The following is a 17,957-nucleotide window of genomic DNA, read 5'->3' on the forward strand; positions in this document are numbered from 1 at the left end:
CTCCTCAATGATACCCGCGTCAGGAGATCTCACTGGGATCTAACTTAAATACGAAATAAAGGGAATGTTTAAAAAAAGTGTTGTATGAGTTGAAAAAATCTTTAAGGGCTTGTTTGAAATTGCTGCTAAGCTAATGTTCAACGTAGATACCACCAAAATAAATGAGATCATATTATATTTATGAAAGCATGACTCACGGGTTTATATGCACCACTGGTTTATTTTGATGAAATTATTATGATAGGTACTGACAATTTCATGTGAATTTTGGTTCAGACAACCTTTTTAATGTTATATCTTTTTCTTATTATTTTTTGTTAGACATTAATGGGTGGAGGTATGTACTTTTAAGCTACTAGTTTTGATTTGTTAATTCTATTGGTATGGTGAGCTCATTCTTGCATAATCATAGAGAATCACACCTTAGAGAGAAAAAAATATAGAATTTTGTAATGTTTGAGTGGAATCTTGGATATACATTTTATTCAAAATGGGGTGAGATTTAACTCTTGAAGAAGACACAAATACCCATTATGCGGGTTCTATGTTTAATAGGAGACCAACTTTAGGATATTCAATATTCTTGGGAGCTAATCTAATGAGTTGGGGCAATGAAAAATATAAGTAAAATTTAACGCAGAAGCTGAATTTTGATCTATGACACTAGGATTCTATTAATTACTATGGGTAGAAGTTATTTTGGAAGATATAAAAGTTTGAATGGAAAGGTCTTTTGAGGCTATTGTGATAGTAAGTCAACTATCAATGTTGAGCATAATCTTGCGTAATATGATTGTACAAAGCATATTAAAGTTGATAGACATTTTATAAAGAGAAACTTGAGTGTGGTCTAATTTATACTTTGTTTGTAATTATAAGTTTTTACTGACATTTTCGTTAAAGGACTATTAAGTGCAGTTTTTCAAAAATTATCAGGAAGTTTGGAATGGATGATACTCTTTTATTCATTTTTGGAGTGTGAGACTCTTCCATAACTTTTTGCTAGCTAGGCTCACCACGACTTCGCTCTCTTTTCTCCCTCTTCCTTGCCACCACATCAATTTACAGGATGTCCTTTGCCAATTCATCAAACTGATGATGATTATAATCATTTTGTAATTATTATTCCCAAATATTGTTTGTTTTTTATTGGAAGCTCTCCTTGGATCGTAATACTGCATAAATTTTGAATGAAATAATCAATTGATTATCTCCAATTATTTTAAACTGTGTTAACTCCTATTGATTGGGCATCATTAATATGCACATATAGTCATATTTTATTTAAATATTTTGAAGATGACATTGATATTTATGTATTCTTGGGATTTTGATATTTTGTAAGCAGTCTTGATATTTGACAAAATTAAATGACAACTGATATTGATTAGTGAATGCTTCTATTGGTGTATTGTTAATAAATGACAATTCTTATATGTAGTAATATATATTTTTTTATCATTAATTGTGTTTGTTTTCTTTTCCTATTGTTATGCGCTTTTTGCAAAGTATATATATTTGATATTATGCTTCATCGGGTGATATCTGTGGTAGAAAATACTAGGAAATACATATTTAATATTAGTAATTTATAAAATTTAACATTTAATTCATAACGTATCATTTACGATCTTGTAGAGTTATGCTGCATTGTTGTATCTATGTTATGTTCATATTTGTGTCTCATGAGCTTTGTGATGATAATTTTAGATGTTTAAATCTCAATTTAAAAAAATGATGACAATGGATGCTCTTCAATTCTTACATTGACCATTAAACCACCTTTCACGTTATTCTGGGATCAGTCATTTGAGTTTCATCAGCGCTTCATTTTATTTATTTTTATTTTCATGTTTTTTGTTTCAGGATGCCCTTTCAGATTTTGATAGTGAAGATATAGATCGTGCTATTGCACTCTCCCTTTTAGAAGAAGAACAGAATAAGGCAAAGGAAATTGGTAAGTAATATGTCTGTAATATTACTATAATCTAGGATTAATTATTCTTTCGTTACCTTTTTTTGTGATGTAAAAGGTCACATTTTGGAAATTCCTTTGGAATACTTTTGTACACTTCTGCACCCTTCTGATATATTAATGCAAAATACAACTTTTAAGGTTGTAAGTTGTTATCATTAACCCATAATGTAAAGTCATAAATTTATCTAAAGTTGACATTCAGTAACTCTCTGGTTTTAAAATGAGGCTTTTAATATATTAATATATATTTTGGTGGCTTTTTTACTCTGCTAAACCATTTTGGTCAGGTATCATTCCGGTCAAGTTCTATTGTGGTATCTTTTCTTAAGTTCCTCAAATTAATTGCATGCGAAGATTTTGTATGAATGACCACTTTTTAGTCCTTTCTGTTAATTTTAGATACTGGGTCTCACTTGGAAGAAGATGAGCAACTTGCCAGAGCTTTACAAGAGAGCATGAATGTTGCTTCACCTCCTCGTGAAGATGGCTATCTTCCTTCTCTCGGGAATGACCATCCTGGTTTCATTGAGGATGGCCAATCCCATTCTCGTGAAAATGGGCATATGAATCTTTATCAACCAATACCATTCGTATATTCTTCAGGATTCAGGTTTTACTTCCTTTTGCGTTTAACATGCATGTTATTCATGTTGTAAACATGGTTTTCTACTTTACTTTATTTATTTTTTTTTTTTTGTGGGGTGATTTCTGTGGGGTGATTTCTTAGGTGTGGCTTTGATTCGTATTTAGTGATGTATGTTGGTATCAATTTGAAATTGATAAGAATTCCTTGGGATATGTTGTTCACAACGATCACTCACTTTATGCAAAAGCAATGCCAAAGAAAGATGTTAGTGCCTTGAAGAGATTTTCAAGTCAGTTAAAGAAAGTATGAAAATGTTTCCACAATGCTTTCTCTAAGTGATGAAAGGGTTTTAGAAGGAATTTTTTCTCCATTTCGAGTTATTTATAGTTGTTTTGATGGAGGGCAAATAGTTAATTTGGCAAGAGAATGGTAGATACGGGAGAAATATCATCTCTAAGATATGTGCTGGAGAGATTCTCTTTAATTGTGGGTGTTTTTTTTTTTTTTTGTAGAGCCTAGGCAGAACAAAGACGGGAGGTGGGGTGATGGTTGTGAATTAAGTGTGGACATGCACTTGTAGAATTTCTTTGAAGTTATTCCTAACTCAAATCCACACACAAGAAAATAATACTATAAATGAATAAATTAATCAAATAATGAAACATAGAACCACGCAATGTAAGCGCTCAAGATCTAGTGAACAACAAACCCGACCTATAAAAGAAAACACATGAGTGTTCAATTGTGTTCAACATTAGGTGAAGCTTTTTTGTGAACGATTAAAATAACCTAAGCTAAAGAGCAATTTGGATAAGTATTTCTATATGGTTTGGCAGTGAACCAATCTTCATCTACTCCTAATCTATAGCTAGATTAGCATTCTGGTAATATTTGCTGCTGCTAGTAGAAACTCCTTCACTCTTCAATTGATGTAACACATCATATGAATCAAGAAAATCAAGCTAAAAGAATAATTACAAGAGTCCAAGCAAGTGCCCAAGCAAGTGCCCATTCAAGACTTCAAGTGTATGCCTCTTCTTTAGTGGGATTAGGTAGTTTTTTTTAATTTATTATTTTCTTAACTCCTATCCCCAACCTTATTAATATCCTCTCAATACCCTTAGAATCCTAATATACCATCCTCTACTCAATCCAACCCTTGAAACCACTCTAAAGATCCACTTAGAAGCTCTTCGTCAAGTTAGATAAGAATAGAATTTAGTCTTGTTATCTATCCATTAACACCCACATAAACTCCTTCAAATTTGACCATCCATTCCAGATTATAACTCCACATTCTAAGGCAACTACTCATAAGAATTTCAGCCATTTATCCAATTTTAAATCACTTTACTAAATAAATCTTCAAAATCAGTCCAAACTAAACCAATATAGACTAGTCTAGACATTCTAATCACTATAACATGCTAGACCCATTAGAATTATATCAAAATCTCCTAAACTCTTGTTTAGATGTTAGACTAAAGAATCAAGCCCGTTACTATCCTTTAATCTCATCAAAAGGTCACTCGTCACCATCATATTTGGTACCAGAGCGAATTTGGGAGAGAGCTGAATCGGTCAAACTTTTGGACAACTAAGAATGATTTCTTTGGGTGGATTTGCTTCCAAATACTTGAGAGTAATTCCAGCAAGTTTGAGGTTATTATATTCTTTTTATGATAGAGTTATTTTATTATGAATAACTGGATTATTATGTATATTACTTGCAAGGCTATGTTGCTAGGATGAAATCCAATTAGCAAGCTTCTCTATAAAGCCTAGCTAATATCCTCTATGTGAACCTATCCTTAAAAATTATCTTGAGTGAAAACCTTGGTAGGGGAATGCAACACTTGAATAAAATAAGACAATCCCTTGATGTAATCAAAATTTTATGTCACTTTCTTTATATTTTAGGTTTACTATTTGTGAGAATGCTAGCTGTTTATTTATCAAAACTTCGATAGCATTGCAATCTTAAGGACTTGAGCCTTTTAGATCTGAGTATATCTATTTTTTGATTTTATGAAAAAAAAAATCTTGCATAGAAATGTGTATAAAATTTGGTGTGTTTGAAACTAAACAGAACTTTGTCTAAAGGACCTGAGCTATCCATGGAGAGCTTGGGACGCTAGAGTTCTTTGCATCCCCCTCATCATCTGAAAATTCTTAAAGCATAAAATTCATTTTGTTTTGCATCTCTATTTTAAAGTCATTATTTCCCGTCTATAACTTTTTTCTCTCTTTTTTTTCCATCATAACAAAAATAATAATAAAATCATATCATAGCACCAAAGTTTATTTTCTAAGATCAGATTGAGAACCTAACCCAAATGGTTGATTCATTAGATCTTAGGATTTATGAAAAAATTAAAAGTAAATATTTGAGGTGAATAAAGCACAAATGCAAGAATTAAAAGATCAAATACAAATTATCTTTATCATCTTCACAATAGTAGATATCCTACGATACAACCGATCCAAATTCATGTTGCTCCATTAAATGATAATGATTCCTACTTAGAGCCAAAAGACCAACTCTATAGAAGACAACCTAATTTTTTAAGCGGAGGTAGAAGAGACTATCCATATAGGAATAGTGATAACTGTAATGACTTCTCTAGGACAGTTAAAGTTGAAGCTCCCTGTCGGCGATAAAAAGTTGGCGGTGTTTGTGGTTTGGGGGAGAGTTGCCCGTAAGAAGCTGTCGGTCACCGGAATAGAAATTCCGTCTCCAGCTTCGGAAGGACGCTTTAATTTATATATAGATTTAAGTTTAAAATCAAATATGAAAATCAAACTGACCCCATATTTTTCATAGTTTAAATGAAAGAGCGCTTTACCTGAAACCCTGTATCTATCCCGAGGGATAAACACAAGACTTGAGGATGAGACTCTATCAAATAAACTAAGAAATACATGAAGTCCGTTTGGTCTGCGAAACCGTTTTATTTGCCGATAAATTCCCCTATTTAATATGAAAATTTAAATAGGGTTTATTTTAAGCTGGGTTCGGAAAAACTTCCTATAAGGGCAAGCCCCTATAGTTAATTAAATCTTAAATGACCGAAGTCACTTAAGAATACTCTCGATAAAAATCAGGAAAAATTATCTTCAAGGACTTCAAAATGATAGAACTTTTCAACAAAATCGGACAAAGAGGTATGCAAAAGGGAATGGTTCAAACTTGGAACATTTATTGTAGAATCCAAAGGAGGAAGAGCTAGAGGATGCCACAGATCCAGAGGAGATCCTCAGTGGCTTCCCAGTTTACCCTATGGTTTGGCTTCAATTTTGAGGAGAAATATTCAAGTGTTTTATCCTGCCAATTTTATTTATTTAGGGCTTGCATTCGTGTGAAACGATCACACAAATAGCTTGAAAGATGTGAGGATTTAGTTCGTAACGAACGACAACCTTAGAATCCTAAAAAGAGTTAGGGCTTAGATCGTATAGCAGAGCTATACAAATGCCTAACAAAAAGGTTGCGGATTTATGTTGCGCTAGGCGAACAACTTCGAATTCCTATGAATTGTTGTTTTAATTTATAGGAAATGAATGATTTAGCTGGGGAAGACATGTTCTGTTGTTGAAGATGGTTGTGCTGCCCACCGCCCACCGCGCTAGTTCCAAGCTCTTTGTCATGACGAGTTTGAGTTTTCTAAGGTGTCAGGTTATAATATCAAATCCAACGGCCCTATGGTTGCTGTTCTTCAAATATTTTATGGATAACATGTTGAAGTTGTAAAGTGTATAGCATAACAGTAGGGTATGTAGCACTGGTACAAACAATAGAATATGCAGTAAAAAAAACAGTACAAAATGCGGTGTAAAGGAAAAGTAAAAAGAATACAGCAGGTAGGTGATTTGCAAGAAAGTAACATGCTGTAAATGTAAAACAAACCTGTATACTTGGGAGATCCGTTGTTTCTTAGTTGTAATTGATGCAACAGGTACAAATAACAAAATTTGAGGAAACAAGCTGAAATGCTTTATATGAACGAAAACAAAGAAACGTCGTCCAGAAATCTCGAGAAAGATCGTCAAAAGACTCATGACAAGAGAAATGTGAGGAAATCGGCGAATCGACAAATCCTAGAAAACACGGGAAAATCCCGAAAAGAGACCACGAGTGCTTTGTTCAAAAATTCGAAGAAAATCATATGAAAAATTCCGAAAAGAATGGGACAACAAGCACTCGGGTCCGGGCTAGACTCAATTATATATTAGTACTCGAGGGTCGTCGAAGGCTACTGGTCACCCGGATGTATAAAACCCCCTACTCAGCTAGAAGAGTGTTCTATCAAACCTAACTCAGGAGAGTACTCCTCAGCCTAAACAGGTGATCAACCGATGTTTGAAATATATTTAAAATTTATATTTTTAGCATGCATATAGACTTCAAACATGCAAAAAGTGGGCTGTATCAATTTTGTTTGTAGTGAAAAATGTATTTTTGTTTTTTTTTAAAAAGTGTATCCATTCTTATCAAATTTGTTTTTATCAATTTTGAAAAGTAGTTGTCCACGAGTCGATCGCGCTGTCGGGCATAAGACTACCAACAACCTAAGAAGGTTCGGGTCAACCCCCACTAGTATTGTGTCGGTGAATGATATTGTCATTCTACAGCTCACCGGGTTCCTGAATCGGATCCTGATGGGTTCCTGAATCGAATCCCGATGTCATAGGATGACATATCATTCTGTTCTATCTCCGGTGTGCCTTTGTCATCACCGCCCTAAGCCCCAAAACAAAACCGACCTACTTGCAACCTTGCTTGATGGTTTCACGTATAACAAAAGGCTATACGTGGACACTTATGTATCGGACATAAGCATCAAAAATCGAACCAAGAAGTAAGGAAAAAAGGAACAAAAATGAGGTGAGAGAGAGGAGAGATTGATCCACCTAAAACATCGAAAAGAACGAAGGATGAATCAACTCTCAAAACTCGTGACGAAAATACCTGAAAATGAAAGCCCGAAGATCCTTGAATTAATTCGAAAGGATATCATTTTCTCACAATTTTATAAGTGGATCAACCCAAGTCAAAATGTTTTTTTCGATGTTTTTTATAAGGGTATCATTCTCTTATGAAATCAATTCGTCTCAGCCAAATGTTTTTTCCAAAATGAGACTTAGAAATCTCACAAACTTCATAAATCGAGCAAAAGGAAAGTGACCTCGGGGAAACCATCACCAATATTTCCAAATCCATACAAAAATCAGGATCTTCCAATTTTCAAATTAATCAATAGTCTTATATATCAAATAAGCATAAAATCTTCCCATATAACCAAATAAATGGTCACGGCCGGGGTCAATACAAAGAGATGAACAACAGGTAAGGCTCTCGGCCAAGGCAACCAAAAAGGAAAGGGGGGAGCTATTAGGGCTCACGACTAAGGGTAGCAAGGGACAGCTGCTAAGGTCCATGACCAAATGCAACCCAAGAAACAACAAGTAAGACTCACAGCTAGGCAACCCAAGGAACAACAAATAAGGCTCACGACCGAGGCAACCCAAGGAACAAGTAAGGCTCACGACCGAGGCAACCCAAGGCCAAAAGAGGCTCACAAAAGAGGCTCACGGCTAAGATTATATGAAGATATTTGATATACATAGGAGAGTGAATGGATAAACCCTCACAAAGCCTCCAAACCGACTATGGACAAGACTCTAATTTCACCAAGTAGGACATAAGGAAACTGTTCAACCCATTCTTCAATCACCTCACTTTATGGATAGGGCAAAGACATACGTATAAACTTGACTCATCGATCAACACCCAAGCCACTTCGTGTAGGAAGAGCCAAACAAACCCAAAGGATTGCCAGCAAGCTCACGGGTAGGGGTAGGAACTAAAGCCAGCAAAACCGCACTCAAACCGCTTCTCGGGTGAGGGCAATCAAACTCAGGCCACACTCTATGCGTAGAAAACATCTCTATGCCCTCAAGACATCAAAATATTAGATTACCAAATGTTTCAAACAAGAATAGCTATGGAACTTCCTCAAATCAAAATAAATTCCTCCACAATATTAATATTTAAGCCAAAAACGCTCACGAGATGCCAAAACCGAACCCAGCAGGTGCCAAAGCCAAACCAAATGATCTACCAACAAGTTCACGGGTAGGACTAAGAACAAACCAAACCAAACTCCCAAGTTACCTCTCGGGTAAGAGCCAAAGCGAGTAAATTCGAGCTCCAAGGAAAGCTAAAATTGAGCCATTCAAAGCCAAAACAGGTCAAATGAGCAAAACCGAGCCCATCCACCAAACTAGCTCTCGGGCAAGAGTCATAGCAAGTAAATCCAAGCTTCGAGGAAAGCTTAAATCGAGCTATTCAAAGCCAAAACATGGTCAAATAAGCAAAACCGAGCCCTTCCACCAAACCAGCTCTCGGGTAAGGTCCAGAAAAGGCAAAACCAAACCAAGTCAAACTCTCGAGTGGGGCCAAGAACGAGTAAAACCACACCCTGCACCAACTTCAAATCATTTGGGGATAAACCCGCACATATATTGGACTTGGAGTAGCCAACAACATACAGATCCCATACCAAAATAAGCTTTACAAGTATGCAAAAAAAGAAACTAAGGACTGGATCAGGCAAAACCAAGCCCCAATAGAGGCTGAAACCGTGCCATCCGGTGGCTAAAACAAACCCACGTCAACATGTGTTTCATATGAGAGGAATAACGTGAAGTAGAGAAGCATGCATAAAATGCATAAACCTGAAGTAGAGAAGCATGCATAAACCTCAAAGTTAACATTTCAAGGCTGAGGGACTTCCAAAAGAGGGACTTCCAAAATAAATCTTTTCATACTCCATATAGATTTCGAACAAATGAGGTAACCACGGGAGCTAAAACCGAGCCCCCACATGCGTAAAAGACCAAATAAACCTTCCAATGTCTCATGCTAGATAAGAATAAATGAAAAGCTTCATAATACATATCCTAATGTGCTTGCATGAAGAACTAACATTGCCTCAAAGCCATGTTTCAACCCTCCTAATTGCTACAATGACTAGAAACATTCCACATTCTCACTCTTTTAAGCAAATAACTATGTCCAACCCCTAAAACATGCATGCCATTCTATTTTCACATGCTCAAGTAATAAATATCTCAAGTATAGGCACAATAATAAACTAGCATGCTGTATCATCCAACAGTCATTTTCAGTGGCTCGGCAGAGAGAAAACCGAAAGGAAGTAAGGCGCAGAGAGGGTGGGGGGGAAGGAAGGTACCTCCTTAAAGCAGAAAGAAAGTAACACAGGAACTTTAAAGGCAATTCCCAACTTCAATTCCTCTTCCAACAGCAAGAGGAAATCAATTCAAGCACCAGAAAATCAAAGAAGTGAGTGAGAAAGAAAAATGACAGGGTTTCCTTAGAAAAATTTTCGGCATTACCCCAGGGCTACAAAAACCAAGTTCTAATAAAGGAGGAGAAGAATGATTAAGAAGATACGACAGGGGGATCGATAGAGGCAGAGGATTAGATCCTTGCAGAGGATACGATCTGCGACAGAGAAGATTGAACTTAGAACGCAGAAGATAAGATACGAGGGATGGACGTCTACGAGACTTGTCTCGCATACGAGGCGAACGCCGGAACGAAACCCCCAACGACACGAAAAAGGAGCGGGTCGGGCGACCGAACGAGCCATCCTAGAGCTAATGCAGACCCACGGGTTCGAGGGAATGAGGCGGGGAGGGAGATGGATTTAGGTTAAGGATTTTAATATAAGTTAATAATAATAATAATAATAATAATAATAATAATAATAATAATAAAATATTATTTATTATTATAATTAACACTTAAATAGGTATTTTCCCCAAGACGCGCCGTCGCAATGAAACGAACGTCCCTCCTAAGCAAAATCGATGTTCCGGACGCATCGGCGTAGTCCGTTTCGTCATCCGGAGTTGTCCGGGCAACCTCTTCGTCGATCGGGTTAAAAACGCGTCGTGGTCCAAATCCTATCAAACTTTCGATTAAACAGGACGGTGAAGAGCGCAGCGGCGCCAAATCAACGAGTAAAGTCAATCCTAAGACCGACAGTCCTATAGAAATGCTCCCTGAGTTCCTTCGGAGTAGTCTTACCTGCTAAGCAATAGCGGTCAAAACTACTACATGGAACGTCAAGTCGAGCGAAGAAAAATCCAGAATTGTTAACGGGGAGGGCTCCTTCACTAGTTTTCTAGGAGTAGTCGACAGAAAGGTCCCATGGCTAGATCCTAGGCTACTAAGGAGGGGAAAACTACACCTCGACTGAAAGCGAGACCAACACTCCCTCCCATGATGACACATATTTCAAATGGATGATTTATTTGATTGGCATAAAATGAATGATTACCAAAAAAGTTATTTTTGCTATAATGAAATTGACTGGGCATGCTTTAATATATTGGAATAATACCTTAGCTAAAGAATAAATGTTAGGGTGGACTAGTCTTACTTTGGTAATGAAAAAACTGTTAATAATCAAATATTGACCTAGGCATCATGATAAGAAATTACATGGGCAATTATTGACTTTAAAGCAATTTAGTCTCCCTTTAACTGAATATTTGAACACATTTGAAGATCTAATTGTTAGAGCTGATTGTAGTGTCAATGATTGACAATTGAACAATATTTTTTTCATTTGACTTAGAGTGAATATTATGAATGAAGTTGGGCTATTTGATCTCCAAATCCTAGAAGAAGCATTCCATTATGTGTTGTTGGTAGAAAACCAAGAAATTTGCTGCTCTTTCAAAAAAAATAGAAGGACAAAACCCAACTACTTGATCTAATAGGCCAATCATTAAACCCACTCCACATACCAGCCCAACTCATTTGCCCAAAGCTTCTACTTTCTAAAAATAGTAAAGAATTGACTTGTTTTAAATGTCATAAAAAGGGTCATATACAAAATCATTGTGAAGCTCAGATCCTTTTTCTAGAAGAGACTGTGAATCCTATAGATGAAGACATGGAAGAAGTTTATGGTGTCAACTTTTTATGATGATCTATAGTTCAATAATGACCCCCCATTAAATGTAATGAAATATTTAACAACAAATGATTGAAGAAGAAAGAATATTTTTAGTATGTATATTATTTATAATGAGAGAAGATGTAGGATGGTTATAGATGGAGGAAGTACAATGACTGTCATCTCAACTCACACTATTACTAGAGAAAATCACAAGATTGAACCACGCTCCGAATCTTTTCTTGTTAGATGGGCAAACATACATCTTTACTATTACAATTAGGTGTCTTGTTCTTATAAAGATTTGTAGTTATGAAGGCCAAATCTTAGTAATGTCCTTCCCATCATTATTGCTCACATCTCGCTTGGTAGACCTTTGTTGTATGACTTAAATGTGATCAACTATGGTAGGGAAAATACTTTATCTTCAAACATAATAATAAGACCATGAAACTCATTCTTGTTAAACCTATTGAAAAGACACCAACCATGACACCTCATAAAGCCAACTCTGATTTACAACTCAAACCCACTATAAGGAAAGGTGCTAAGCTTCAACTAACAGTCATAGGAAATCCTATTGGTATAGATAAATTTGTCATTTCTAATCTCAATTCTAACAACTCTTGCTTGTCTATTTCATTTACTCAAAAAATAATATTTGTTGAATTTGGAATCATAAAGACAATTTTTTGATGTCATCTTTGCTTGCTACATGTGAGAGAAATAACACTTGATTTTAAAGAGATACACATACCTGTTGTAGTCTCAACACTCCTTTTTGTGTTTAGGGATGTTGCCTTGATGAACTGTCTGATAGGTTACCCTCACTTAGGTCCATTCAACATGCTATTGATTTAGCTCCTGGCTCACAACTTCCCAACCTACATCATTATAGGATGAATCCCACTGAGCATGTTGAGCTAAAGAGACAGTTGAGGGTTTACTTGAGAAAGGGTTTGTCCAAGAGTGTCTTACTCCTTGTGCAGTCCCTGCATTGTTAACCCCTAAGAAAGATGACGTATGAAGTGTGTGTGTGTGTTTTGATAGTTAAACCATTAATAAAATCACAATTATGTATAGATTTTCTATTCCTCATCTAGATGACATATAAGACTTAATCTTAGGGGCAAATTTCTTCTCTATACTCGATTTAAGGAGTGGCTATCATCAAATTAGGATTCAATCAGGCGATGATTGGAAAACTACATTTAAGACCTAGAATGGGCTCTATGAATAGTTGGCTATGCCATTTGGGCTTTCAAATGAATCTTCTTGAGATTAATGAATACTGTATTAAAATTATTCATAGAAAATTTTTTTGTTCTATATTTTGATATCTTGATTTTTATCCCAAGTGAGACAGATCATTTAGAGCACCTTAAACAAGTTTTGGAAATTCTTAGAAAAAAAACAACTATACATCAATTTAAAGAAGCTTTTCTTCTTACAAGCTGATGTAATTTTTATAGGATTCATTGCTTCTACTTTTGGAATCAAACCAGACCCTTCCAAAGTTCAAGTAATCTTAGATTGACCCCAACTTTAGAGTTTCACTGAAGTATAAAGTTTTCATGGTCTATCTACTTTTTATAAAAGATACATTAAGGATTTTAGTAGTGTCGTTGCTCCAATAAATGATATTTTAAAATTAGAGAAATTTCTTTGAACTTGTGCAGCACAAATGACTTTAGATCAGGTTAAGATTTTAATCACATCTTCTCCAATCCTTAGGCTGATTAACATTTCTAAGTCTTTTGAAGTAACTTGTGATGCTTCTGGAATTGGAATGGGTGGAATCTTAAGTTAAGACAATCATCAACTAGCTTTCTTTAGTAAGAAATTAAATGAGGCAAAATTACAATGCTCCACCTATGATAGATAATTTTATGCACTCATCCAATCTATAAGACACTGGCATTATTATCTTCTACATAGGGAGTTCATCTTTAATTCAGATCATCATGCCCTAATGCCCTAAAATTCATCAATACCAACCGAATGTTAAGCCATAAACATGCTAAATGGGTTGAATTTCTTCAATATTATCCTTTTGTTCTCAGGCATATACTTAGGATTGATAATAAACTCGTTAATGCCTTATTTAGGGTAATTTGGAACTAAAAATTTTAGGATTTGAACGGATCAAATATGAGTACCTTGTGTGTCATGTCTTTATCATTATGGAAAACTTAGATAAACTCATAGTTCTACAGAGAATCATTTCTTTTATCAATGGATATATATAAGAGAAAACTTTGTATTCCTAGAACTTCACTTGAATTTTTAATCTCTAATCTATATTCTAGAGGAATAGCTGGGCATTTTGGAAGGGATAAGTCCATTTGTTTAATAGAAAGTTGATTTTATTGGCCTTCACTTAAGCGAGATGTTCAAAGTTTAGTGGCACGATGTCAGGCCTGTAAACAAGCCAAATCTACCAAACAAATGTCTAGTCAATTTGGTGCATGGCCTATTCCCTATAAACCATGGGAAGGTCTCTCCATGGATTTTGTTATAGGATTGCCCCGTACAATTGGAGGACATTAAAACAATTTTGTTGTAGGTTGTCGCTTCTCAAAGATAGCTCCTTTCTTGTATGTTCAAAAACTAATGATGTCTCTCACATTTCAAGATACTTTTTTAAGGAAATTATATGTTTACTTTGCCTTCCTTCAACCATTGTGTATGATATTGATGTTCGATCTTTTTCATACTTTTGGAAGACAGTGGAAGTTATTAGGCATAAAGTTAAAATTTTCATATGCCTTTCGTCCTCAAATTGATGGTCAAGTTGAGGTAGTTAATCGAACTTTAGAAAATCTACGAAGTCATGTAGGAAAAAGTTTACGAAATTGGGACTTGCATATACCAACCTCTGAATTTACATCTAAAAGTATAATTTCTAGACCAACCAAGACTTCACATTTTGAAATAATATATGGTCAAAACCCAAGACGGCCCATCGATTTAGCCAGCCTTCCATCTTATGAGTTCTCTGATTCAACATTTCCATTTGCCAAAGATTTTAGAAGCCTCTATGATACTATAAGAACAAATCACTTTAACTAATGATAAATATGCTTATAAGACAAATTCTAATAGTTCAACAAAAGAATTTAAAGATGACTGTTTTGATTCTTATTCGCCTTGAGAGCTCACACAACCATGTTTAAAAAATTATATGCAACTTGTGGCCCATTTAAACTTCTTAGGAAAATTGTTTATAATGCCTAGTATCTTTATTTGTCTGTTGATATGTTAATTCCCCCTATTATTAATATTGAACATATTCTATCATATGAAGGAGTTAGCAAACTTCAATTGTTCAGTTTGACACTTATGCGGGAAAGATAGTTCCTTACTTGGATAATCCATCATTTCTTGAAGTGGTTTATGTCATCACAGAGGAAGCATCCATTGAACCAGATGTAGAGCATCATTTTCTATTCTTTGGAAGAAAAAATCACTTTCTGATAGTACATGGCTGATGCAAGCTGACTTGGAGACACTAACGCATCAATTAGTACAATCACTTTTTGGATTTCAACTCTACAGGGCAGAGTTCAATTGAGCCTGGGGGAGTCGATGTAGCACATCATATGGATCAAGAAAATAAAGTCAAATGAATAATGACAAGAGCCCAAGCGAATGGCCATTCAAGGCCCATCACAAGAGCCCAATCAACAAGAAATATGTGAATTTTTATTTTAATAATTAAATTTTAATTTTAGTTTCTAGAAAGTTTGAATCAAATTTGGAGGCTTGTATGTGCTGGTAAAAAAAAGATAATAAATTAGGAAGGTGGTTTGCTCCTTTCTCCATTAGTGGTTATCATTCCATTCAAATTTCCTTCTTATTTTTGACTTTTTATCATTATAGTCCTTATAAATATGGCTGATATGTAATGATTTTTTTTAAGTTCTTGAATGAAAATTGGAGTGAATCTTTTCTCTCTTTGCTTGGTGGTATAAGTGTGTGCCTCTACTTTCGTAAGATTAGGTGGTTATTTTTAATTTATTTTCTATTTTCGTTTGTTATTATCTTAACTTCTACCCCCAACCATATTAATGTCCTCTCAACGCCTTTATAATCATAATATGCCATCATTTACTCAATATAACCATCAAAATCACTCTAAAGATCCACTTAGAACTCTTTGCTAAGTTTGACGAGACTAGAACCTAGTCTTGTTATCTACCCATTAACGTCCGTATAAACTTCTCCAAATTTAATCATCTACTCCATATCATAACTCCACATTTTAATACAACTAATAAAAATCTCTAATCATTTACTTAACTTTAAACCACTTAAAGAGATATTCAAAATCAGTCCAAACTAGACTAATCTAGACTAGTCTAAGACATTTCAATCACTATATGATTCTAGCCCCATTAGAATTCTACCAAAAACTCTAAAACCAGTGTTTATATGCTAAACAAAAAATTCAAGGCCTTCACTATCCTTTAATCTTCACCAAATGGCTACCCACTATCATCATCAAGCAAATGGATAAATCATCGCAATTTCTCTTCTAAGTAAACAAATGCTGCAGAACACCTTTCTTTCACGTCCAACTCCTTTCAAAAGAAAACACCTTCTAGTGTTTGAACTTTTTGTGGTGAACGAAAAATGAAAATAATCGATCTCTTCAAATGATTGCATGATATATAATGTGAAAGAACTTACAAACTTCACCTATAGAGATAAAGAAGGTTCTTCAAGGAAAATTTGCTTGATCTATGAGCTTTTGCATTGTGTAAAAACTCAAGTCTTATTTGTTTAACAATAAAAATCATAATCTTAGCATTTTTTTGACGTATTGCTTTTTAATTTTCTGCTGTGTATACAGGGAATGATATGGCAAAGTAGACAAGTCAAAATAACTCACATAAAGCCACCAAAAGGGTTCTTAGTCAAATAACTATTTAAATTAGTGGTAATTTTACAAGTGGAACTTTTGTTTTTTAGCTTGCTTAGGGTTGAGAGTAAAATAGTTGTCAGGAGCATTATTAATTTGATGATGTCATTTGTTGAGATTCTCAAAGTTGATTCTTCCATCTATGAAGCTCGATCTTCTAGAGGAGCATATGTTCCTTTTTGAGCCATTGTTTTTTGGCTTGATGAGAGGTTCAAGGCGTCTGTTTCTAGTTTTGTAGTTTTTTTTATGTTAAGTGATTCCTTCTTTGAGGTGAGAGTGTGACATCTCTCCATGTTTCTCATATTACGTAGGTTGGTGATGAAGTAGTCCATTAGCTTGAGTTGGAATGTAAGCTGTCGATGAAGTTGTCAAATAGCATAAGTGTGAGGATTGCCATCGATGATGTCAACTTGTTGCATGATAAAAATAATTTGAAGTTGGTAGAATTCTATAGTCTATGTCATTCATAAGGACACCTTGCTTTTTACAAATACAAAATCAAAGAAAGATGAGTCTGCTTTGAGGATTATTCCTTGGGATGAGACTCCCATCAAGTTCTAGTGGAGGTTTTGATATTAGAGTTGATTCCCTTAAGCTTGAATGAAGAGTCGCCAGAGATCTTGAGGTGATTTGATGATGTAGATTCTGAACCGCCGTTGCTTTATTTTGTCACATTTGCGTAAAGATCATAGAAACATGAATCTTGTTGTTCTTGATTTTATGATCGTAACTAATCCATAAACAATAATTTTTGGGGTTTTCTGTTGAATTTAATGGCTTTTATCTTCTGAATAATATTTTTGATGCATTCTGTCACTGCAGAATTTGTGCTGGTTGCAATGCTGGAATTGGTCATGGGCGCTTTCTTAGCTGTATGGGCGCTGTTTGGCATCCTGAGTGTTTCTGTTGCCGTGCTTGCAATCAGCCTATATCTGAGTATGAGGTAAGGATATTCCTTAATTGGACTTGCATCATTCAGAACTGCCAAGCCAAGTCCAAAACTCACAGGCTGTTTGGTACAGTTCTCAATGTCTGGTAACCTCCCATATCACAAATTTTGTTACAAGGAACACCATCACCCAAAATGTGATGTTTGCAAGCACTTTGTAAGTACAGTCTTTCTTACTGGAACTTAATTGTGCTTTGATTTCTTTTTCACATTGTTACCCCAGAAGTCTCCAAGTGTTTCCTCTCATGCAAGCTATACACTTGATATGGCACTACAATATTAGATGTCCATTATTTCATCACGAAAGCTTTCCCGCAAAAATACATCTGCTTTCTGAATTGCCGGACTAAATTTTCTTATTCAATAATTTTTAAAGTCATGTTATACATTCTTTTGCCACAACTAGATGACTTGGGTGCTTGGGGCTGAACCTGCCCAACTAGGGGTGTAAACGAGCCGAACACGGCTCGTTTATATTTCGAGCTCAAAAAGTGTGTTCGTGTTCGGCTTGTTTGCTTAACGAGCCG

General features: G+C 35.2%; 1 protein-coding gene across 7 annotated transcripts in view; it reads left to right on the top strand.

Moving 5' to 3' along the window:
* LOC110031968 (protein DA1-related 1-like) overlaps nucleotides 1–17,957 on the top strand; it is a 95,926-nt gene that overhangs the window by 41,965 nt on the left and 36,004 nt on the right. For 6 of the 7 annotated variants that reach the window (XM_020735427.1, XM_020735426.1, XM_020735425.1 and 3 more), the window contains 4 exons: nucleotides 1,867–1,957; nucleotides 2,378–2,588; nucleotides 17,304–17,424; nucleotides 17,504–17,587. In XM_020735427.1, coding sequence (XP_020591086.1) covers nucleotides 1,867–1,957; nucleotides 2,378–2,588; nucleotides 17,304–17,424; nucleotides 17,504–17,587 — 507 coding nt within the window. The remainder of the gene's footprint in view (nucleotides 1–1,866; nucleotides 1,958–2,377; nucleotides 2,589–17,303; nucleotides 17,425–17,503; nucleotides 17,588–17,957) is intronic. The other variant, XM_020735432.1, reaches the window with a different exon arrangement.

This window comes from Phalaenopsis equestris, unplaced genomic scaffold, assembly GCF_001263595.1.
Source record: "Phalaenopsis equestris unplaced genomic scaffold, ASM126359v1 Scaffold000873, whole genome shotgun sequence".
NCBI classification, from domain to species: domain Eukaryota; kingdom Viridiplantae; phylum Streptophyta; class Magnoliopsida; order Asparagales; family Orchidaceae; genus Phalaenopsis; species Phalaenopsis equestris.